The sequence below is a fragment of the Miniopterus natalensis genome, chromosome 12 (assembly GCF_054644295.1).
Source record: "Miniopterus natalensis isolate mMinNat1 chromosome 12, mMinNat1.hap1, whole genome shotgun sequence".
Taxonomy (NCBI): Eukaryota; Metazoa; Chordata; class Mammalia; order Chiroptera; family Miniopteridae; genus Miniopterus; species Miniopterus natalensis.
In genome coordinates, this window is record NC_142092.1 from 29,707,298 (window position 1) to 29,732,088 (window position 24,791).

Consider the following 24,791-nt stretch of genomic DNA (forward strand, 5'->3'; position numbering starts at 1 on the left):
GAAAACACATTTTTAGGGAGGCAGGGGAGCAATGTTAGAAATCCTGCAGTAAGACAGTGTGGTGTCCTAAGTGGAAAGAAGAGAAAGTCAGGGGTGGGATGAGCACCAGTCATTCAAGGTGTTTTTCTACTCTGTTAAACTCAAACTCATTCATTGATATAATATACACTCACTGCAGGCCTCTGATGTGCCGGGTTCTGCCTGGTAATGACGCTCCTGTCATAGCTAATGAGTGTCTCACCTCACAACTCTCGTTTCTGTTTTCGGAACTTTCCCTCCTCAGGGCCTTCATCTGCATAGTTCTCGCCTGGACCATCTCCCCCACTGTCCCGAGCTGTAAATATCACTTCCTCAGGGTTGCTTCTCTGACTCCTCAGACTCCATTAGTCTCCCATATATTCCTCGGGAACTCGAATACCTCTCCTCATTGTTTTTACTCAGATATAATTGACATTCCTCATTAATTTTTTAAAAAACATATCTTTATTGATTTCAGAGAGAGGAAAGGAGAGGGAGAGAGAGATAGAAACATCAATGATGAGAGAGTCATTGATCGGCTGCCTAGCCCACAACCCGGGCATGTGCCCTGACCCGGAATCAAACCCCGATCTTCTGGATCCTAGGTCGATGCTCAACCGCTGAACCACTCCCGGCTGGGCTCCTTATTAATTCTTTTTATTTTTTTTATTTTTTATTTTTGTTTAAAATATTACAGATGTCCCTTTTTCTCCCCAATGACCCGTTCCACCCATCCCCCTCCCCAGTCCCTCTCTCTGTGTCCTTGGGTTGTGCATATATGCCTGTAAATTCTTTGGTTACCCTCTCCCCCTCCACCCACCCGCCCTACTCCATCCCTCTGACATTCGTCAGTCTCATCTATGCTTCCATGTCATTGAATCTATTCTGTTCATCAGTTTATTAAGTTCTTTAGATTCCACGTATAAGTGAGATCATGTGATATTTGTCCTTCGCTGCCTGGCTTACTTCATTTAGCAAAATATTCTCCAGGTCCATCCATACTGTCCCAAAGGGTACGAGATTTTTCTTCTTTACAGCTGCGTAGCATTCCATGGTGTAAATGTCCCACAGCTTTTTTATCCACTCATCTACTGATGGGCACTTAGGTTGTTTCCAGACCTTAGCTATTGTAAACTGTGCTGCTGTGAACATCAGGGTACATATATTCTTTCTGATGAATGTTTCAGGATTCTTAGGATACATTCCTAGAAGTGGGATCACTGGGTCAAACGGCAGCTCCATTTCTAATTTTTTGAGGAACCTCCATACTGTTTCCCATAGTGGCCGCCCCAGTCTGCATTCCCACCAGCAGTGTACTAGGTTCCCCTTTCTCCACACCCTCGCCAGCACGTGTCGTTTGTTGATTTGTCCTTATTAATTCTTAATAACATGTTTGGTGTCCGTGAGCTTGATGAGAGGCCTTTGTCTCTTGGCTCACCACTGAATTCTAGAGCAGCACTTGCTGCATTAAATCCCTGGTAAATGAAGAGGCACTAAGCAGCAGCTGCTGTGTTTGTCAACAGTGAAGGTATTACTGGTCAGAGAATAGTTCTAATCGGTGGGAAGGGATGAAGGCCAGTCGGGTGAGTTTCTAAGTGGAGAGGAAACAGAGTGTAGGAGCTTGGAGCTTATTTGAAAAATTTAGTAAGAAAAGTAGGGTCGAGCAATAAGATGGTAGTGAGCTATTTCTTAACACATTCTTTCTAGGTATTTATTTGCTCAGAACTGGACCGCTTATTCAACTTTATCTTTCTTTTCTTTACTAATAGGTGACAACATTTTAGCAGTTCTTAAATATCTAGCTACATCTGATATGTTGGTTTCTTCTTCTAAGTATCGCCATGGGAACATGGTCTTCTTTGATGTGCTTGGCCTGTTTGTCATTGCCTACCCCTCTCGCGTTGGCTCCATAATTAACTGCATGGTGGTAATGGCTGCTGTTCTGTACCTGGGCAAAAAATTGTTACAGCCCAAACATAAGAGTAAGTATTTTCCCCTCAAACTGCAGTGCTGGCATGGGTATAGAGTTTGCCTGAAGTTTCTTAGTTCTTTTGCTTATATCCTTCCAAGATGATAAAAATCCTCAGAAAAGTATTTGATTTATATTGTAAGAAATTTCTAAATGAATATCAGATTAACAGGCTCAGTATACTTCTAGTCTTGGTAAAGCAGGCAGTTTTTATCTACTTACGCACTCCATAGGAAGTACCATGTAGGAACTATTGAAAAATGGTTTGTACAGATTGACTTTTAGTGATAAGTCCCGTTGAAACATCTTGTCCACATTGCTGACCGATAGCACACTGTTCTGAAGTATGAAGGAACTGCTGCTAGGTAAATTGATCCCCTTTTGCTTGAAATGTTTTATAGTCTAAACTGGTACGTGCTGTCATGAGATAAAATATTCAGCAGTTAATCTAAAGAATCCTTTATCACCAGTTATTTCCTGTGCTCCTTCTTTTCCAGTGATAGCTTCTTTTAGCAAGATTTTATGGGAACTTTGTTTTCCATTCTCGCTGATATTTCAGTACACAAAGCATCCCGAAGGGCTGCAGATTAAGATGACCCACTTTCCCAGGCAGGAACATAGCTGAACGATTCCTGGAAGACTTACCTCTTTGAGTCTTTAGTAAATGATTCTCAGTAAATGTTACTTAAATATTATTCCTTATGCCTTCCCTGTTCTAGAATTTAACAAACCTATGCCTGGGCCATTTCAGTACTTTTCAGTTACATAGTAATTTCTCTGTTTTAACATTTGCTCTAACTCTACTGATGGGTTATAAGATTGTTTGATAAAGATGGTGGTCTCCACGTTGTGTTTTCTCTTCTTTAGTGGCTAACTACAGGAAGGACTTCTTCTGTGGACTTGGTATCACTCTGATAAGCTGGTTCACTAGTCTGGTGACCGTCCTCATTATAGCAGTGTTCATCTCTCTGATTGGACAGTCTCTCTCATGGTATAACCACTTCTATGTCTCCGTTTGTCTTTATGGAACTGCTGCTGCAGCCAAAATAATATTTATACATACCCTCGCAAAAAGATTTTATTATGTGGTAAGTGTTAGGTATGTTTATTGATTTCTTTTTGCTGCCTTCAAGGATTGAAGAAAAACTCAAGTGGGATTCATTGTATGCTCACGTGCCCTTAACACCAGGGATACATTCTGAGAAGTGTGCCGCTGGTCAGTTTCATCATTGTGCGGACATCATTGAGTGCACTTGCACAAACCTAAGTGGCAGAGCCTCCTGCTGTGATTGCATGTGTTGTACTTTTATAGAATGGCCATGCAGCATCACCGTGAACACGTGAGCAGTGTGTTGTGACATTACAATGGCTACAGTGTCGCTAGGAGACAGGAGTTTTTCAGCTCCATTATAATGGGATGGAACTACCAGCATACATGTGGTCTGTCATTATCATCATGTGGCACATGACCGTATTTGGCACAAATAAACTAATTACTAAAATTCTGTGGCACACCAAAAAAAAATTTTTTTGCCATTCTGACAAAAAAATTGATATAATTTTGATTCACACCGGATGGCTATTGTGTTGGCTGTTGTCATTTTTTTATTTCATAGTCTAAGGGAAAAGAGGTCAGTGCTACTGACTAAATGGTCAAGTATTGCGTGTTTTCAAAGTTCTTGTGGCACACTGGTTGAAAATCACTGAACTGCAAGACCAGATGGAGATAGAAAAAACTCAGGAATCAAGCAAAATCTCAGATGGCCATTTGCTTAAAAGTGCTGCAGTTTTCCAGGTGTGCTGTCTGTGGCACTGCAGCAGCTTACACTCTCATCCTCAGTGTTTCTGGGGGATTGGTTTCTAGGCCCCCGGGACACCAAAATCCTCAGATGCTCAAATCTCTTATATAAAATGGTATAGTATTTCATACAACCTAAGCCCATTCTCTCGTATACTTTAACTCATCTCTACTTTACTTATGCCTAATACAGTGTAAACAGTTGTATTGTTTAGGGAATAATGACAAAGAAAAAGGTCAGTGCATGTTCAGTACCCTTCAGTAACAATGTAACATTAAGAAAGTAGTTTCGATCTGTCCTTGGTTGAGCCCAGTGGATGCAGTATCTGCAGATACAGAGGGTCAGCTGGACTCCTTCACAGGCCATTTCTCTAGTTTGCCTGAAATTCCTTGGAAGTTGTATCTAAATAGGAAAGCTTACAGAAGTGAATGTTTTTAGGAGACTCTGTTTTTCTATTTTATGACATTTCCAAAGTTTACTTACATAGCCTGGTGGAGGAACACAGATCTTATACAAGGATGTTTTTACTCCATCTTGTTAAATTCCCCTTTCCTGTACAGCCATCTGAATTTATTACTTCATAATAGGTGGTAGCTAAAGGATAGACCTTGCTTAAAACAAAATGTGTAGCTCCTCTGAACAGTGGAAATTGTATTAAAATAGAGTATCTTTTATAAATGGCCCATGAATGAGACTCGTGTGTGTGTTTCTTTCTTTCAGAACGCCAGTGACCAGTATCTGGGAGAACTGTTTTTTGACATCCCGCTGTTTGTGAATTGTGGTTCCCTTATAGCTCTCACTTATCAAGGACTTTGCTCGGCATTTATTAGTGCTGTCTGGGTGGCATTTCCGTTGCTCACAAAGCTTTGTGTGCACAAGGACTTTGAGCAGCATGGTAGGGTATTTTTGGTTTTGATAAAAATGGGAAAATACCTTAAAATACTTAAGGCTTCCAGGGACTATCGCTTTTTTTGATCTTTTGGGGAAGGTTTTCTAAATTGTAGATGTTTATTTTCAGATCATGCAGATTTTTATCTCATACCTTATACCCTATCCCATTTTCACGTTTATGAACACATGCTAATATATTACTTACACATTTTGTTTAATTCTTATTTGTACTTTAGCCTCTCTGAGTGAAAGTGTTTTATCTCACTAGATAATGTATACCCAAAGGGCAAGAGTCACATCTAACCTAATTTCTGATAGGTGCCAAGGTGCACCCGTACTAAACAACAGATCTCTCACTGCAGAATTTCAGAATCTGGTTTCTTTCTCTTTTTTCCTAGGTGCCCGAGGAAAATTTATTGCCTTTTACCTTCTGGGAATGTTTATTCCTTACCTTTATGCATTGTACCTCATCTGGGCAGTGTTTGAGATGTTTACCCCTATCCTGGGGAGGAGTGGTTCGGAAATCCCACCTGATGTTGTGCTGGCTTCTCTTTTGGCTGGTTGTACAATGATTCTCTCCTCTTATTTTGTAAGAAAAAAATTTTTTTAATTTTATGTTTTATATAAATATGTGATGAGTTTAGCCATACCGTTCTATGAAATAGTGTTGCTTATAACTTATTGAGAAATTCTTAAGCGAAAGAAGTAGTGAATGGATGTGCATATTGTGGGTTTGGTATGGTAAGAAAATGTAGAATCGGGTTTTTGTTGTTCTTTTTGCCCTCTCATCCTCCAAAATCCTCTGATCCCTCTTTTCAAATGACCCGAATGTGAATTTGCAGAATGCTTACCAAATGAGGACTGGTAGAGGTTGCTTGGTGGTAAGTTTTTGGAATGATTCCTAATAGTGTCTTGAATTTACTAATTAGAGGGCAGTGATAATAAATACATAGTTTTATCAGTGCTGTTAGTAAAGGAAGACTAATTCTGATGGGGCTTTTTCCGTGACCAGTCTACTTACCTTACTGTTCGCACAGCCAAGTTCATTAATTGAGTCTGTTTCCTCAAGAGATGTACACCTATAACCCCAAATGCCTTTATTTAGCAAGTGATGAAAGAGTATCGGAGGCTTGTCATTTTGCTTTATCAGTGTCCTGCCCTTGGAGTGTCCCACCTTTGCCACCCATTTCTCTTCCCTGGGGCCTCTCCCAGAGGGAAGGAAGGACCTGATCCAGAGTTGATTACCAGCCCCCCATGGTCAGAGAAGGCTCCAAGCAGAGTTCTGCCCTCTGCATGGTGCAGACACTCTCCAGGACTCAGGACACGGGCCCCACCCCTCCCGGGGAGGCAGGTCTGTTTGTGGCACTTTTCATTGGAATTCCTAAGAACAAGAAATATTTACTAAATGCCCATAGGCACACTCTGAAGTTTGAAGCTAGGGGACCAAGTAGAAAAAGTAGTTGTGACTTTTATTATAGTTCTTTCCTCGGTGGAGATGATAGTGAGCTCTTTCATATTGACACAGTGAAGGGCGTCTTGTGTGGAGGACGTTAGGATCTAGAGATAGCAGGTCAGAATACCACATGCATGACCAGCGGTATCCATGCAAGGCCCTTAAATAGCCAATAAATAGCTGTATGTGCAAGGGCATAAATAGTCTTGTAGAGTAATCCCTATGCACACTGTTATTTGAGGTCAGTTGTACTAGTCCTAAAAGAAATCTGAGTGTGCCAGCCATTTTACCCTTAATATAGTGATTAAAATCCTTACTGGTATTTGCAGAGATGGATGGAAAATCCTAAAATGTTCCTAATCTAGAGTCAGCTAAGTTATGGACGGGGCTCCCCAGAGTATTTAAATGATAGTCAGTGAATGGGCATTTCATTCCTGTTCCACGTGGAAGGGTTCAAGATGAACTCTGAGAACGACCCCAAAGCATGGAATCTCGGAAACTGTAAGAAAGAGGGTTAAAGTATATTATCTTCTAAATCATGTTTTTTAGGAAAGCTTTTTATTAAGAGTGCCTCTTGGGATACTTTAAAACCTCATGCAATTTTCATTATGTGAAATAGCTCTGCTGCTCTTCGATGCTGTGGGTTACCATTCCCATCATTGTTTTATGTGTGTTAAAAGATAGTGGCTTATTAATAGCGAGCCCATTCTCTTTGGGTAATGGAGAATTGAAACACAATGCATATTTCAGAGAGCTTTTCTTCTAGTCCTTGGGGATTCTTCTAGTCCTAGCAAATATATTTGTTAACAAGCAATTACATTTCTGTCAAGTGATTAGTTAACAGGTTTCTTGGGGGTTCACCTATGCTGGGGCTGTCACGGTTATGTTGGTGAAATGGGGGTAGCAAATTGTGTTTTGCTAACTCACTGCTTTGAGTCCTTGGAAACTTACTTCTGTGCTCACAGTGTAAAAATGTAAGATCCTTTACCTAAGACCAGTATTGTTTTTTTGGAGATTATACTGAATGGGATATTTTAACATTATAGATATAAAATTCTTTAATTTTATGTAGTAGAGTATATGGTAGGTCATGATTATTTGCTAAATTTTCTATTCTCATCTCAAAAATATATTCATATTTATGTTCTTCCCTACTTATTGACCCTAGAAGGTAGTGGTAAGGGGGAGAGGGCAAAGGGGGGAGTTGGGATTAGATCATGGTTTCTCAAAGTGGCTCCTTCAGAACCCCTAAGGGATCTAAGTCATGTGTGCCCCCTACAACTTTTAATTCAGTGACTTCATTACAATTAATAAGCATATTTAGGATTTTGGTTGCCACCTTTAGACTGAGACACTCTTCCTGCCTGAGTTTGGTGAACTCGGCACTGAAGGGAGGGACAGTATGACTTTATATTGTAGTTTTTCCTCATGTGCAGGAACATAGGCAAAGTCTTGAAAATACATCTAAATGGATCCAACACGGCACATTATAAAAGCATCATGAATGAAATTTGAGTTTTATTGAAATAGGCCATTTTATGCTTAAAAGCTTACCTCTGTTTAAGCCTGATGTGATGTTTTGGTAGTTAAATAGTCTGCTGTGCAGTGTTAGCAGCATGTTGAGAGGATAGGAAGTAAAATGAGGTCATGGTTTGACTGGTGGTGGATCTACATCATCTAGTCTCTTTGCCAACTGAGCAGAGACACTGTTTCAGTTTCCTTTTTCCCTGTTGCTATCTGGCTGCCCGTCGAAAAGGGGCATTTCTCATTTATCTAGGTTGACTTGTGATGGAAGTCCCTTATAATTAGTGCTTTGTTTAATGGGTGTTGCAGTACGTTAGCACATGCTGATAAATTTTCTTCATTGTCACATAACTGTCACAAAATAAAGTCAGTTAAAGCCACCTTTCTGCCAGTGTTAATCTTTCTATTTTTGTGTTTCAGATTAACTTCATCTACCTTGCCAAAAGCACCAAAAAAACCACGTTAGCTTTGACTTTGGTGTGTACAATTACATTCCTCCTTGTTTGCAGTGGAACTTTTTTCCCATACAGCTCCAATCCTGCCAGTCCGAAGCCAAAGAGAGTGTTTCTTCAGGTGAGAGCAGTTTTGCGTGAGCTATTTGGAATTCTGGAGAGGAAAGCCTTGCGTGTTTTGAGCTTCACTAGTCAACAGGAAAACCAACTGACATTTCTCCTGTTGACCTATTTAGTTGTATTCAACTGTTCTGTGTAAGACCGTGAGGAAAAAGACTGACCATCAATAGGCAATCTTATCGGGTAGACATTTCCCAAGAGACCAAATTGGAAACATCTGCTTGCTGTTTTTACTACTGCTCAGATTGTGAGAATGCACCCACTTGGAACGACCAGCAAACATGTATCATGGGGCAACGAGCTTTAGAAGTTCAGACTGGAAAGTATCTGTAGGCCAGTAAAAAGCTGAACTATTAACTGGCAAAACAAAATAGCTATTTTAAAATGGTAGTAAAATTATCTTAGGTAACTCTCAAAGTAGTATGTGGTCAATAAAATGAGACTTAGAATTTTCTTATATTTCCAATTTTTCTGCAGACTTTTCAGAGCTGGAGCTATGAGCAGGGAAAGGAGGAGGGTGCGTTTCCCTGGCCTCTTCCCTGGGAGAGGTGGTGGGAGCCTGACGGAAAGGCCAGAGGCACACCCTAGGTAGTTCATTGAGGGACTTGCATAAGTAATAATAATAACTGAACTTAAATATCAGGAGATTTTTGAAAAGGGGCCAGCTATTCCTTGTTTATATACCGGAGGAGACACTGTGATACATTTTATGTGACATTTTACAGTTTGCAAAACCTTTGGTGAAGAACGGCTGATTTTTAGAGGATTTAATGTTTTCTGTGACAATACTTTATTAGTTTCAGGTGTACAACATAATGTCTTCTAATTTTCATAGTTAATTAAATCAGTAATATTTAGGAAAAGCCAGATTTTTAGTTTTAAAAGCTCCTGCTCTGCTTGGATTTTGGGTTTGCTTCTTCCTTGGTGCCAGAGGTTGGTGAACTTCTCCTGTAATGGGCCAGATAATATTTTAAGATCTTCAGTCATATGGTCTCTGTTACAGCTCCTGTTTTACAGAGTGAAAACAGCCACAGACAATACCTAAGCAAATGAGTATGGCCATTTTCCAATAAAGCTTTATTTATAAAAATCGTAGTGCACCACTTGACCCTGAGCTATAGGTCACCGGCCCCTGCCCTGTGCAGTCCTTTTCTTTTCCTGTTTGATGTTCTTCAGGCTGCTTTCTGTTAATGAAGCTATTCCAGGTGGAACATGGTGCCCTTCCCTAGAATTCTGTTAGGTACAAGTCTGCCGTCTGTTGGTGAGCTGTGATTCCCATATTTCTCTGCACATGAATTGGCCCGATGTAACACTGAGAGGGAAGTGTGTGTGTGTATCTACTGTTTAAGCCCTTGTCTAAAAGAAGTTCTAGCCCTGGCCAGTTCTGCTCAGTGGTTAGAGCTTCGGCCCTCAGACTGAAGATTCCCAGGTTCGATTCCAGCCAAGGGCATGTAACTCAGTTGCCAGCTTGATCCCTGGCCCTGGTCAGGGTGCGTGTGTATGGGAGACAACCAGTTGTCTCCCTCTCACATCAGTGTTTCTTTCTTTTTATCTCTCTCCCTTCCACTCTCCCTGAAAAGCAATAGAAAATATATCCTAAGATGAAGATTAAAATAATAATAAAAGGAGTTCTAGTGTTCATGGTTTTCAAAATTTTTATATGAAATTTAAATACAGAAATATATTTGTAAGAAAAATTTAACAAGCCAAAAAATATTTTTAAGAAATAAAACTAATAATAAAACAATCCATCTTTGAGTTTAAAAGAAAGAACATTAACAGTACCTAAGAAAATCAAGTTTCCCTTCTTGATCCAAGTCTTTCCCCAGCCCCCAAAGTCGTACTCACCCAACATCTTAAAGTTTGGAGTTAATCATTACCTTTTATTTTACCACATATGTATAAATCCCTAAACCATAACATATAGTTTTGCCCGTTTTTGAACTTCTTACAGGTAAAGCCATTCCATAAATACCCTTTTGCCTAAGAGCATGTGAGACTCTTCCATGTTGATTCGTGTCACTGTAGTGCATTATTTTTCCTTGCTGAACAGAATTCTGTTTAGGATGACTTCCCCAGTTGGTCTGCTCGCTCTACTGTTAAAGGACATTTGGGTTGTTTCCAGTTTTTGCTAAGATGGCAGTGTTGAATCAGGACTCTAGTACCTTGCAGAAGTTTCTCTAAGGTGCATATTCTGGAGTGGAATTGCTGGCTTGAAGGGTATGTGCATGTTAACTTTGCTAGGTGATGCTGAACAGTTCCCTAAAGTGACTGTGCCAGCACACACTGCCCCCAGCAGTATACGAGGGTTCCTGTTGCTCCACAGCCACCCACTTGCTTGGTATTGTCAGACTTACTCAGTTTTTAATCCGGGGTGGGGAAGTGGGTGAAGGAGTTGAAACGGTAGTTTTCTCACCAGTCTTGTTCTTTTCAGCATATGACAAGAACATTTCATGACTTGGATGGACAAGTAGTTAAACGAGACTCTGGAATATGGATCAACGGGTTTGACTACACTGGAATGTCTCATGTCACACCTCAGGTTCCAGAGATCAATGACACCATCCGAGCTCACTGTGAGGAGGATGCACCCCTCTGTGGTTTCCCATGGTATCTCCCAGTGCACTTTCTAATCTGGTTGGTTCACTACTTTTCTGCTTCAGTTGGGGGTTAGTTTGTTCTCAGGTCTTACCACTGTATCAGCATTTCATTATTTAAACTGGTTAACAGAGTCAAGTGCCGTTCACGCTGTTTTTTTCCATCACTGCCAAAGTTCTATTTCTTTAGTGAGATGAAGCATTCAGTGTGGTTTTGCTTTTCTCAAATTTAAACTCTTTCCTGTAGAAACCTCAGTACAGTGGTACCTTGGTTTTCTAATGTGATCTGTTTGATTCAGAAGACCGTTTGAGTTCTGAAACGTTTGAAAACTGAGTGATCAACAGGCGACAGCTAGGCCTCAGGATCTTGCACTTAGTGGGATCCATGTGGCATGTGTCGACTTCCGGGGTGTGTTCGAAAACCGAAGCATTGACTTCCAGGTTTATGGTGTTCGTAAAGCGAAATGTTTGTCAACAGAGACGTTCGAAAACCAAGGTACCACTGTAGTTAGAAAGGGTGGTCCTCTTAACTGATCTAATAGGTAGCAGTTAAGCATCAAGTTCAAATTATTTCATTTCTGGGAAATTTTTATCATTTGGCAGTGGAGGATTAGATGAGAAGAAATGGTTTGGGCAGGAAATTCAAGATCACCCTACGAGCCTTTATTCTTAACTTTGGGAAGGTTTTATTTTGCAATAACCTGAGCTTCAGAGGAATTGGCATTATTCATTATATCTATCAGAGTTTATTTTCATGCCTCAAAATGTGTTTCATATATTCTGAACACAAGCATCCTAAATATTTTTGAAATAGTGAATACTGAATTCCTTTCCAAATAGGAAAAACTGGTACCTTCCTGCCTCAGAAGTTTCTCCAAGAGAACCTGTTCATTTCAGACTTATATCCAAAGAACAGACACCTTGGGATTCCATAAAGCTGACCTTTGAAGCATCAGGTAAGTAATGAGTTTTTTCTTCTTGCCTTCAGTTCTTAAAATTTTTAATAAGCATGAGTGTTTTTTCCTCAGATTTATAATAGTGACCAGCAGCTTAGGGTTTCTAAAAGCAATTGCAGCTAATTATGATTTTTGAAAGGACATTTAATGGGAAGCACAAAAAATATCCAAACCTTTCTCTATCCTTTATGCACAATGTGGAGAATTCCTGTAAAATGCAGGTTCTTGACAGGCAAGTTGCACATATGCAGCCCTATGTTTTGTGATTACAAATGTCAAGAAATCAGAAAAAAAAGGTTTTTTAGACTGTGTATGTATAGGTCTGTCTGTGCACCAGTTACCACACTGTAAATTATAGAAGCTTATAGATGAATGATTGGGACAGTTAAGATCCTTTGTAGTTTTTGTTTTTCAGTGTTTTCCTTGCTATTTTTTGCATGTTTTCCATGTGAACTTCAATATTAAATCTTAATAGTAAACCTACTGCTATTGGTATTTGGGGGAATATAGTAATAAATTTATAAATTAAGTAGAACTGACATTATAACGTTGAGTCTCCCTATCCACGAACTTGGAATGTTCCTTTCATTTGTTCAAACCTACTTTTGTCTCTCAAGTTTTATAACATTTTTCTTGTCTAGGTTTTCTATTATAATTGGGAGTTTTCTCTACCAATATGTCTCTTAACGGGTTATAATTTGTATGTATGAAGGTAATTGATTTCTGTATGTCAATTTTATATCTTGCTACCTTACTGAATCTTTTATTTTTCTAGTTAATCTTGATACTGTAGGGTTCTCCAGGCATACTAGGAATTGCCAAACTTTAAAGGGCCAGATAGTAAATACTTTAGGCTTTGCCATGTCTCTGTTGTAGATTCTTTTTTGTTAACCACTTTAAACACATATAAATCATTGTAGCCTGGCCCAGTGGTTCAATTGGTTGGAGCGTTGTCCCATACAACAAAAAGGTTGTAGGCTCGATTCCTGGTCAGGCACATACCTAGGTTTCGGTTCGATCCCTGGTCCAGGTGTGTATGGGATGCACCTGATTGATGTTTCTCTCCTTTCCTCTCTAAAGTTAATAAAAATATCCTCAGGTGAGAACTGAAAAAATAGGGGTGGGGAGTGGGTGGGGAGAGATTAATCAAAGAACTTATATGCATAAATGCATAACCTATGGACACAAACAATAGTATGGGGAAGGCATGGGGGTGGAGCAGATCATTTGGGGGGGGAAGGGGGATAACTTTAATACTTTCAACAATAAAGATAAATTTTTTAAAAAAGATTAATGAATAAAACATATAAACCATTCTTAGCCTGAGAGCTATACAAAAACAGACTTAGGTATAGCTTGTTGACTACTGCGTATCATCTGCAAATGTAGTTTTATTTCTGCTTTACCAATTCTTATGTGTCTAATTGATTTGTCTAAATGGCTATAGTCAGTAGCATTCTTGCCTTGTTCTTGATAACAGCACAAAGGTCTCTAGTGTTTTCCTATTATGTAAGATACTAGGCTTAGGACTAAGGTAGATTATTTTTATCATGTTAAGCAAACATTCATCAGTTGTCATTTCTTGAATGTTTTTTTTCTAAGTATTTTTAATTTTGAGAAAGGCTTTTTTTAGCCATCTGTAAAGATAATCACAGGTTTTTTTCTTTTGGGTATTTTTAAAAATTTTTTTTATTTTCTTAATGTGATCTTGGATGTTTCCTAATATTTTATTTAGAAATTTTGCATCAGTACTCATGTATGATATTGGTCTGTGTGTGTGTGTTACTCTATCAGATTTAAGTATCAGTGTTATGCACTATAAATGTAAAAACATCATGTTATATATCATGAAAACAGTTGGTAAGTTTTCCTTAATTTTCAATGCTTTGGAACAGTTTATGGAGCATTGGAACCATTTGGTTAAGTTGGCTTGAATTCCTCTCTGAAACCACCCTGGGCCTGGTGGCTTTTTTGTGGGGTAGCTTCTTAACTTTTAGGATAATTGGTCTGCTTAAGCTTTATAGTTCTGTGTTCAGTTTTGGTCGCGTGTATTTTCCTAGAAAAGTATCCATTTCATCTGGGTTTTCAAAGTTATTAGTACAGAGTTCTGCAAAGTAGTCCGATGTGATTTACAAACTTCTGTTTATTTTTATTTCTCTTTTTGCATACTTGTTTATTGCTCCATTTCCCTCCCCCACTCCTGTCTCTTTCTTAATCAAGTTAGCCTGGTGGTTGGTTATCTGATTAATTTAAAAAAATAACAGACTTGATTGTTCAAGGTAGGTCTGTTTTTATCTGTATCTATCATATTTCCTAACCTGTGCTTTCTTTTAACTTTGTTGTCCTTTTTTACATGTCATTTTATTCTTTTGTTTTACTGAAAACAATGTTTATTGCTATGGCTTCTCCTCTTACCACTGCTTTACCTGTATCCAACAGTTTCTGGTATGTGTAGTATTTTTGTTATTTAAAAAAATTTCCATAATTTTTGTTCCTATTTCTTCCTCTTTTACCCGAGTCTTTTAAATAGACCTTTAATTTCCACATAGAAGGCTGTTTTATTATTGATTTACGATCAGTGTTATTTGTAATATTCTCAGTTTTATAGAACTTTGCTATTTCTTTAGTGACCTAATATTTTTTATGAATGTTTTATGCCCACTGGAGATATATTCTGTATTATCAGCATGTAAAATTTGATACATATATCATACGGCCTATTTCACTGGTCATTTTGTTTAGCTCTTTTATACCACTGTTTTCTGTTCAATTGATGTCTTATACTGAGAGTGGAATATTAGTCTCGTATGTTTTCCTATATATACATCTCCTGCAGTTTTGCTTCATAAAGTAGTTGCTATGTTATTTGGTGTGCAGAATTAAGTTTTTATGTGAATTGCAGCTTTTAGTATTAAAGTGTCTCTACTTTTAATGCTTTTTGTCTTGTTTTTTTTTAATATATCAGAGGTCTTTTTAAAATTGTGTCCACTTGCCTGAAATACTTTTATTTTAACCCTTTCAGAATCTCTTTAAGTGTGTTTCTTGAATATAGTGTATGACTAGGTCTGGCTTTGTAAGCCCAGTTGCAACCCTTTTTCTTTTAGTGGCTGAGTTAGATCTAATCACATTTTATGACTGATGCTTTCCATCTTTGTCGCTGTTTTATGTTTTAATTGTTATATCCTGTTTGCTGTGGTGTCATCTTTGCTCTTTAACTTAAAAAGGATTATTTTTATTTGGATCGCCCATTATTTAACCTTTCCCTATGTGTGTGGGTGAGTATGCTCACTAGACTTTCCTCCTCCCTCATGTTTGTTTTCTGCAGCATTTGTCCATTAGTCTCCCACCCTCACACCTCAGCACCTGTCTTAGTAATATTTTTGGGTATATTAAAATCCTCAGTGTCAGTTATTTTGCTATAGGTTTTGTAGTTATGTCTTGGCTCGATGAAGCCTGTTCTCTAGATTTCTGAAGAAAGGCTCTCACAAGTGGTAGGTTCTTGGATGCTTCAATGGCAGGGCCAAGACTTGAACCGAGGTTTTCTCACTGTCAAGTCTGTGCCTTTCCTGCTGTACCTCATTACTTACCCTTGTTGGCAGGCACGGAAAGTCCAGACAGGCAAACCTCCATTTAGTTTGCAACAAGTGTCTTAAAGTGATAAAGGGCATGAACTTCACAGTCTGGTTTGGGTGGTGGCTTAACTGCTCTTCTTGTTGATGCTTTTTAAAAGATAGTTATAACTGGTCTTTCCTCCTCTTATGTTACAGGACCAAGCCATATGTCACTGTACATTCGAACCCACAAAGGGTCAACACTTTCTCAGTGGTCTCTTGGCAATGGCACCCCAGTCACAAGTAAAGGAGGGGACTACTTTGTATTTTACTCCCATGGACTCCAAGCCTCTGCATGGCAGTTCTGGATAGAAGTACAGGTAGGAATTTCCCAGCACTGCTGCTATCAATTGATCAGGTTCCCAGGTGGTATTTGGCAAGTATCAAATACTTGGGATCAATATTCTGCCTTCATAGAGCTAGAAAACTAACTACTTTTCTCTGCCAGGTCTTGGAAGAACAGCCTGAGGGAGTAGTCACTGTGGCGATTGCTGCGCACTATTTTTCTGGGGAAGACAAGAGATCCTCCCAGCTGGATGCTCTGAAAGAGAAGTTCCCAGATTGGACGTTTCCTTCTGCCTGGGTGTGCACCTACAGTCTCTATGTGTTTTAATCTTGTGAATGAGCCCTAAGTAAATGCCCCGTGGGATACTTCAGGTGACACGGTCTCTCCTTATGCTACATGGATATTTGTAATGTAACTCAGTGGATTTTAATGAGCATGTGTTCAAAGAGCTTTGTGGGCTGACACTCTTCAGGGCCGAGCACTATAGTGGTTATGCTGTGGGTCAGTGGTACATGGCCTTTTTAACACTTGAAAATGCCAGTTTCCTGGCGCTTAAGCACATGTGGGTGCTGCCACTACGCTAACATGTCACTTTATATGACCTTAAGGACAAAAGCCAACAAACCACTTCAACAGTTGTCCCCTGAGGGTCATGAAAGATGTTGAAAGTACTACAAGACCATAATTAATGAGACAAATGACATTTCCAGTTGAAGCCCAAGACCATTTGTTGTCAGGGGACGGTGGGTAAATTGTCAGTCACTGCAGTAATGGTTCCCCTTGAGACCTAACTGTAGGCCATCAGGAAGCTATTACAAAAAGGACTGAGGAAGCAGCATCGGGCTTTTGAGGTCCCAGCCTGTGCTAGAAGAAGTGCTTTTTCAGGCAACTTCAAGCATGTGCTTTGGGTCTCTAGTGAAGCCCAGAACCCCTGGTGTGGAAGCCTGGGCTCAGCTGGTGATTCCTGACGAGTGGTCACTGAAATCCATCGTCATGATGCTTTTCTGAAGTTGTTTCAATGCCTGTTTCCCTCTGAAGCGTATCTGTTCCCCCTCTCCAATCATCTGTAGCCCTCTCTGGGTTTTCACAGGTTCTTTTGGTTCAGAATGCTTGTTTGTGCAAGTGTAGGACCTTAACTTCCTGTCTCAGAGCATTGAGTTGCCAAGGTGGCTATTCTGGGGAGGGAGGAGAGTGGGGTCATAGCAGCTGAGCATTTTATAAATATTTATTCCTTGTTTTGTAGAGGGAGTTTTCTGTTATCCAAGGTTAATCCTTAAGGGCATAATTTTATTGATGCACAGGGTCCTTATTTTTGTTTCCAACCAGCTGACCAGATTGGTTTCTCAGTAACTCACTGTCCAGCAGAGCTGGCTTTCCTGAAAGTTGAGATTATGGCTTATCCTGAACAAGCTCCCTGTACCTGTTGGGGTTCAGATCCTGTGTTATGGCAGCCCTAGGACTTGAAGGTGCTTTTCATTTTGAAGAAGGTGGCCGTGTAGCTTCTGAGGCATATCACAGCAGTGCCTCTAATGGATTCCTGGCTCCAGCAGTGGAAGGGTTTGGTGAGATCAGTGGTAAATTTTGCTAGCTTTTACATTTTTACATTTCGCTGAGAAATGTAAAATGTTAGACAAATTCTGAGTTTAGTAAAAGGAGAGGCCCCCGAAAAACATTTTAAAGAAAAGCTATAGTAAAAATTTGAGTATAGTAAGTGTGTATCACGGGAGGAAATTCTTGAAGCTGCTTGTGATTTCTTAATCATGCTCCTCATGTTGCCTGTCTGCCTAATTCGTGGCTCTTTAAAACTCACTGGGCCCACACAAACAGAGCTGCTGCCAGAGCTGTGATAACATGCTGGCTGTGATGTGCATGGACACCAGAGCCATTGCTTTTTTTTTTTACTTTGTAGAAACCACACATTACTAGCTTCAAGTGCCTGACTCCTGCCACATTTATCTGTCAGCAGTAATAAAGTTTGAAGTGTTTATAGCTTGTATGGTATCACAGTTGTGGAGGAAAAGTTAGAAACAGTAATAACTCAGTCCTCTGCAACTGTAGGTTCCACATCCACAGATGGAAAATATTCAGGAAAAAAGTGTTACTGACATGTACTATGTAGTTAGGCCTACAATGGTTGCATCAGTACTAAACTTGTAGACTTTTCCCCTTGTCCTTAAAAAATACAGTTATAATAACTATTTACATTGTATCAGGCATTATTAGTAATGTTGGGAAGATATATGTAGGCTATATGCAAATACTATGCTATTTTTATATGGGATTTGAGCATCCATGGATTTTGATATCCAAGGGGGTGCTGTAACACACCACGTGGATTCCAAGGGATGGCTATACAAGCATTTTTTGTCCTTCTGAGTAATGTGAAACTGATTACCAGAAATTATTTTTAGAAAAGAAAGGGCAAAACCCCAAGTGTGTTGTGATTTTTTTCCTTTGGGAGGGATATTGTTACTTTTAAGTAACCATCATGGTTTTCCTTAGCATTATAAAGCTCCCATATTATAGAAAGTTGGTAACAAAATGCTTAATAGTCTGGGAGACTGTTTTAATGGCAGAAATGGTTAAGTAATTCCTATATCATGGCTCTGTTAATAAGCACACCACTGTCAGATCAGCAGCCTCTGAAATTTAAGAATTCAGTAGTTTTCTGTTTCTAGTATCTAATCATTTGAATAACTCATTTCTAAAACACATTTCCTGCAGAAATTAAATGTGAGTAGCACAGTATTGCACATTCAGGGAAAGTGTAAAGAATTGTGATTTTGAAGGAATTCTTTTAAGAAATAATTTACATTGTGTTAACCTAAAAATGATTGTTGTATGAAGTATTTGTTTCCACAGTTCAGCAGATGCAAATAAGCACGATAGGATTCCTACAATGTTACCACTGAGGGGGCCATAACCTTCCTGCCAACTCAGGAAGCTTTAGGAAGAATGACTGTCACTTTCTTTTCACTGGTTTGCTGACTTGAGGATTAATTGTTGCCTTACAATGTTACTGAAATAAACTTTTTTAATATACTGGTTAGTATCTTTAACAAAAAATAGATCTTTATTGTCTGTGTTCTGTATCCTCATATATGAAGTTATTTCAAGTCTACAGAGCCTTTTTAAAGTCTCTTTAAAACAAACAAAAAAAGCTGTTAAAAGGCCTAAATGGTTCATGGGTTATAACTGCTATTTTAATTTGTCATGTGAGCAAAGAACTCAACATGGGAATGTTAGTTTACTTAAACTAGAATCCTTTTTGCTATGGAATGAGGTGGTGCATCTGAATTTCGAGGATATTTTTGCCATTGCTTTTCAGAGAGGGGAAGAGAGAGAGACTGGGGCCAGGGATCGAGCCTGTAACCAAGTTACATGTCCTTGGCCAGAATCGAACCCAGGACCCTTCAGTCTGAAGGCTGATGCTCTAGCCACTGAGCCAAAGCAGTTAGGGCTATTCCACAGTTTTAAATCATATCAAATGGCAAAGAAAATCACTGAAGGACTAATAAAAATGGTCTTTTGTTGGGGGATAGAGGCAGGAAGGAGGGAAGAAGTTGTCTTTCAGCCAAAGAGCTCATCCCAATCTCCACATAAGGAAAGGGCACCACCACTCCCCAAAAGAGTTCAGTACAAGTTATAATGGCTGAATGACATTCCTAATATACTTTGTAGAATTTATGGCTAATAAAGCCAAAATGCACTTAATGCCTCTTTATATGTTTTTATTTAAAAAATATCCTAGCCAATTTTGAAGTACATCAATATATATATTTAATACTACTTACATTATTTGATTTGTAAAAATATAATGTGTGATAATCACCCCTATACCATAATCAAGTGGGATTTATCCCAAGAATGCAAAGTTTACTACCTGAAAAATCAATGCAGTATACCATTTTAATAAAGGACAACCGCCATATGATCATCTCAATAGATGCAAACAAAAATTGACAAAGCCAAACACCTTTTCATCGTAGAACACTCAACAGAACGTAATAGATGGGAACTTCATCAACTTAATAATTTGTGATGAAAGACTGAATGAGGCTTTCCCCTTTACATCAGAAAGAAGACAGAGATGTCCACTACTCACTTCTGTTGAATACTGTACTGGAGGTTCTGCCCAGGGCAGTTTGGCAAGAGGCATCCAGATTAGCTGCAGGTGACATCTATATAGAAAATCCTAAGGAATCCACAAAAAACTATTACAGTTAATAAATGAGCCCAGCAGTGTTGCAGGATCCAATATCTATCTATATACAGAAATCAACTGTATTTCTACATACTAACAGAACAATCCAAAAATAAAACAATTCTATTTGCAAAAGCAAAAAGAATTAAAATACTTAGGAATAGGCTTAACGAAAGTACAAGATGTTTACAATGCAAACTATATAACATGGCTGAAAGAAATTAAAGATCCATTATGTTCAAGATTGGCAGGCTTAATATTAAGATGGCGGCAATATTCTCCAAACAGACCTACAGACTAAATGTAGTCCCTATCAAATCCCAGCTGCCTTTTGTGTGTGCACGTGCAGAACCTGACAAGCTGATCCTAAATTTTCTTTGGAAGTGCAAGGGACCCAGAATAGCCTGAAGAGTCTTGAGAAAAACTTAGGACTCATACTTTCAAAGCTTCCTACAAAGTAGCAACAGTAATCAAGACAATGTGGCACTGGCATTAAGAATAGACACACACAGGTCAGTGCAGTACAGTCAGTACAGAAATAAACCCACACATTTATGGTCTATTGAATTTTGACAGTTCAATGGGAAAAAAATCTTCAGTACACGGTTCTGGGACACTGAATATCCCTGTACAAAAAAGCAAAGTCAGACCCCTCACTTCATAGGACACAAAAAATGAACTCAAAATGGATCAAAGACCAACATGTAGGAGCTAAAACTATAAAACTCTTAGGAGAAAACATTGGCATTGGTACCTGTTTTTGCTAACAGAAATTAGAGGACTTTCACTTTTATAAAAAAAGTTGTTTCTGTACTTACATAGGTCTTTCAAAAAAGCCAAGACCACAGCACAAACTTTCAGGAAGCAGAGGACACTCTCTGCTTTAAGCTGTTTCGGTTTATGAAAGGTTTCACAGGACACTACTCTTTGTACCTGGTAAGCATCTAGTATCCAAAATATATAAAAACTTGCAAATCAACAACAGAAACATAAATGTCCGAATTGTGAAATGGGCAAAGGATGTGAACATTATACAAATGGCTAATAATCACGAAAAGACAGCCATAAACGAAATGCAAATCTATAATGAGATACCACCACTTCTATACTAACGCAGATGGCAACAACCACACACAGTAACAAGGGTGTGCGGTAGAAACTGGATAACCCTCCTCCACTGCTTAGTGGGAACTAAAAAAAAAAATAGCACAGGCACTCTGGGATATGGTTAGGCATTTCCTCAAGAAATTAACTAGTTACCATAACTCAGCATTTCCACTCTTACACAGAACTGAAAACATGTCCACACAGAAACGACTTGTACATGAATGTGATAGTAGCATCGTTCATGACAGTCAAAAAGTAGGCACCACCCAATTCCTTAAATGACTAAACAAATATCCATAAAATGGAATATTATTCAGCCTTAAAAAGGCATGAATTACTGACATACAAAGATGAACATCACACTAAGTGAAAGAAGCCAGACAGAAAAAGCCACATAGTACATGACTCCATTTATATGAAATGTCCGAAATAGGCAAATCCCCAGACCCCAGACTCAGGAACAGCACAACAGGAAAAAGTCAGCATCGCCGTTAATCCCGCCTATAGAGATGATGCCTGGTCTCCAGACCTTTACATGAAGTTCTGTTTGGTGGAAGTCATGTGGTATGCATGACTGTGTATCGTTTTCCATGCCCTCACCATGGGTCGTCTGTTCTCATCTCCTGTTCTCAGCACCTAGGATGCTGCCAACTCTTGATGTTCCTATTCTAAACAATTCTGCATATATAAATATTAAGCTTGTCTGAATTTAAGTTATTTCATAAGAAAAATTCTAAGAGGTGGAATTATATAATCAAAAGAATAGTTACGTGGCTTTTAATAAACACACTTTTTGCTGTTAACCTGAGATGGTGAACAAACAAAAGTTCATGTAATGGTTTTATTGCCCTTTACCAAGTAAAAAAATACACATTACAGAAATAGCAGCAACTTTAATTACAAGCAAAGGTTAACTCTACCCCCAAATGACTTCTTGTTTTGGTATTAGCTAATAATTTAAACTCTGAATAATTATACTGAAAATTTAAATTCATTGGTTAAAATTATGGCTTAAACAGTTGATATGTGAACCAAACATGGTAAAATAAAAATATGAGTTTTTAAAATTAAAGTATATATCAAATTACCAGATAACTTTTCTGTAAATTTGTCCTTTTTTTGCTTTGGGGCCACTAAGTCCCATTAGTTGAAAAAAAAATATTTTCTAGAAAATTCATTTATGGCGTTAACCACAGGAATACAGCTCTTATTGATGCCCTGCTTTGGAGAGTGCAAGATGAACCCAGCAGCAGACTGGATACTGGAAAAGATCACAGCTGTTTACTATGGTAAATCATTTTTATTGACTGAATTCACACCAAGCACAAAAGTAATGCTAGTCTTCTCCTAGTGGACTAGGGCAGGAGAAGAAATTTGTTCAGTTTCTTGCTGAGCTGCGTGATGTACTCACATGGGAAACAATGCTATCCTAAGATTTAGGGAAAGGTGGTTTAAAACAAAGGCTTAAATAAAGTAGCACCAGAAGGACCAGGTATCAATAATTACATATTCCACCCGTTCAGGAGTTTCAGTATGTGAAATTATTGCACTTGTAAAGTAAATGATAGTAAATTACCAAACACAATCATTTAAAACAGTCTGATGAATTCTGAACTAAGCAATTTCAAAATGGTTCTGAGTTTCCCTTCAAAGGAAACCTGGCTAGGACAACTAAATCTAGCCATTTACTTTTAAAAACAAGGATAGAGGACCAAGTTTTATTTCTAAACTGTAATTGCACTATGAGAAGAGAGGCTGTTTTACATAGTGGTATGAATTTGGTCCACATCAAATACATTGTTGTTATAAAAATAAGTTTGTTTTTGTAAAAAATAACATTGCATTCCTTTGTTCAAATTGCACAGTACAAACAAGCTATCTAAATTAATACTGTTACTGTTGTAATTAGAAGTACATACAGTGGATATGTGTTTAGTCTGAAGCAATTAAGGAGTATGCAGTTTTCATAATGTACGAAAACTAAAATTTAAGTCATATCTAAAAATACATAAAATATTTTTAAAATTACAATGAAGAATGCATTTTTTACATACTAATTTTTAGTTAGCCGTGATAATACAGGATTCAGCAGTCTATTTACATAAAACTCCCATTTTTATTCAATTTACAAAAGCAATAAATAAGAAACTACATTAATTTGCACAAAACCTGTTTCATTTCATGATCAGTGTGATCATTTTCTGTTATTTTATGACCAAGCCAATAAACCTGTCTTCCTCTATGAAGACTGCTCATATCTGGAAAGAAGAGCAAGCCCTGTCTTTATTCCAAGAGTGAGTATATAAAGCCATGCAGAATCCAGCATAAAACCTTACAAGTTATAATAATACAAGCCCTAAAAATATGAACAGTGCCTTTGAGTATATTTACACAAGAGTATTCACAAAAAGATAAAGTTCTTTGATACAAAATAGTTTAGTGGTATCAGCATAATTGACAAGAACCCTCAGACCTCTGCCCATGCTGCTCTAGCAGAATCAGGCTCGCACGCTGACTCAGGTAGATAGCTCCCATCAACTCGGGACTGGGATTTAACAGAAACGCCAAGGGGCCTGTCCATACACGGGCACGTGCTGTGCCAGGCAGGCATCTGTTCAGGAGGCCCAGGCAGAGTTCAGCACTCTCAACCCAAGGGGCATCACAGGGAGCTCAGGTACCTGATGAGCTACAGCAAGCACCTTAGCGCTTCTGTTTAAAAAGCAGTCTGGACACACGATGAGCCAGAAGACATGTAAGAAGTTACACGTAGTGGGAAAAAAAGCAAGCTCATCTGGGGCAAAGCAATCCCTATGGTTTAAAAGCCACCAACCTTCAAGAATAAAACCCAAATATTCTCATGTACGTCTGTACAGTATTCTTTATTACTTTCCACTAAAGCTTAAAATTTTTTACGAAAGATGATTTATTCTGATATCACATTTTTATGGAGTCAGAGATTTCTTAGAGAAGTTAGTTAAAATTTAATACCTTATCAGAGTCTCTGCGCTGAGCTCCCTGGTTAAATCGTCCAACTAGGTCACAGTGTCCTCAGCTGCACGCTGCGGCTGCTGAGCTAACACTGCCCGGGGTGACAGCACCCGCTGCGGTTAGGACACACAGCAGTCGTAAGTCCCATCCTGAAAAGGCTCCTCCTCCTCAGCTCTGGCTGTGTCGTCTTCTTTCCGGGCGACCATGCTGCTGCCCCCAACCTCGCCCTGCGGGACGCTTCCGTGGCCCGAGGAGCCCCTGCTCTCCTCTGCCCGGGGACTAGTCTGTTCAGGGGACTTGCCCACAGTTATTGGCTGGAAGGCTTCAGGCTGGACCTGCTCTTCTGTTATCTCACTGAGCTTCTGTAGCTGTGGCTTAATGATGTTCAAAAATGGCTTATATCCAGGACTAAGAGGAAAAAGGTAGTTAGTTCTCACCTGCAATACTCAAAAAGCCCCAAGGAGTGTTACAGATAAATTCCTACTGAACACGGGTATGGTAAGGTCAGTGACAGATTATGGGGGAGAGGAGGAGGGTTCCTTAGATGCCCTGGCCAGCACAGCATTAGTGCAAGTCTTAAATTTCTGAGCACGAGGAGCAAATTATCTAGTATTACAGTTAAAAATCATTCCACAGTGTAAGGACCAACAGGACTTTAGACTTGAAAAAGAAGTCTCAGAGAACCTGAATGAAACTGCCAATTAAGGAAAACCAGATCCAAGTAAGGGAAGCCCCAAAATCCACACATAATGGGTGACAAAGGGCTAGAACCCCAGGATCCTAAACTTCTATCCACTACTTTTTTTTTTCTTTAAT

At 38.9% G+C, this 24,791-nt stretch overlaps 2 protein-coding genes across 5 annotated transcripts in view; one reads left to right on the plus strand and one right to left on the minus strand.

Annotated features, from left to right (window-relative positions):
- ERMP1 (endoplasmic reticulum metallopeptidase 1) overlaps positions 1-18,718 on the plus strand; it is a 40,653-nt gene extending 21,935 nt beyond the window's left edge. The window contains exons 7-15 of one of the 2 annotated variants that reach the window (XM_087822673.1): positions 1,788-2,000; positions 2,855-3,075; positions 4,507-4,681; positions 5,076-5,266; positions 8,075-8,227; positions 10,661-10,863; positions 11,664-11,779; positions 15,547-15,710; positions 15,839-18,718. In XM_087822673.1, coding sequence (XP_087678799.1) covers positions 1,788-2,000; positions 2,855-3,075; positions 4,507-4,681; positions 5,076-5,266; positions 8,075-8,227; positions 10,661-10,863; positions 11,664-11,779; positions 15,547-15,710; positions 15,839-16,003 — 1,601 coding nt within the window. In that variant the 3' untranslated portion in view covers positions 16,004-18,718. The remainder of the gene's footprint in view (positions 1-1,787; positions 2,001-2,854; positions 3,076-4,506; positions 4,682-5,075; positions 5,267-8,074; positions 8,228-10,660; positions 10,864-11,663; positions 11,780-15,546; positions 15,711-15,838) is intronic. The other variant, XM_087822674.1, reaches the window with a different exon arrangement.
- A 2,041-nt stretch (positions 18,719-20,759) lies between these two features.
- RIC1 (RIC1 partner of RAB6A GEF complex) overlaps positions 20,760-24,791 on the minus strand; it is an 82,799-nt gene continuing 78,767 nt past the window's right edge. For all 3 annotated transcript variants that reach the window (XM_016214242.2, XM_016214243.2, XM_016214241.2), the window contains one exon: positions 20,760-24,383. In XM_016214242.2, coding sequence (XP_016069728.1) covers positions 24,095-24,383 — 289 coding nt within the window. In that variant the 3' untranslated portion in view covers positions 20,760-24,094. The remainder of the gene's footprint in view (positions 24,384-24,791) is intronic.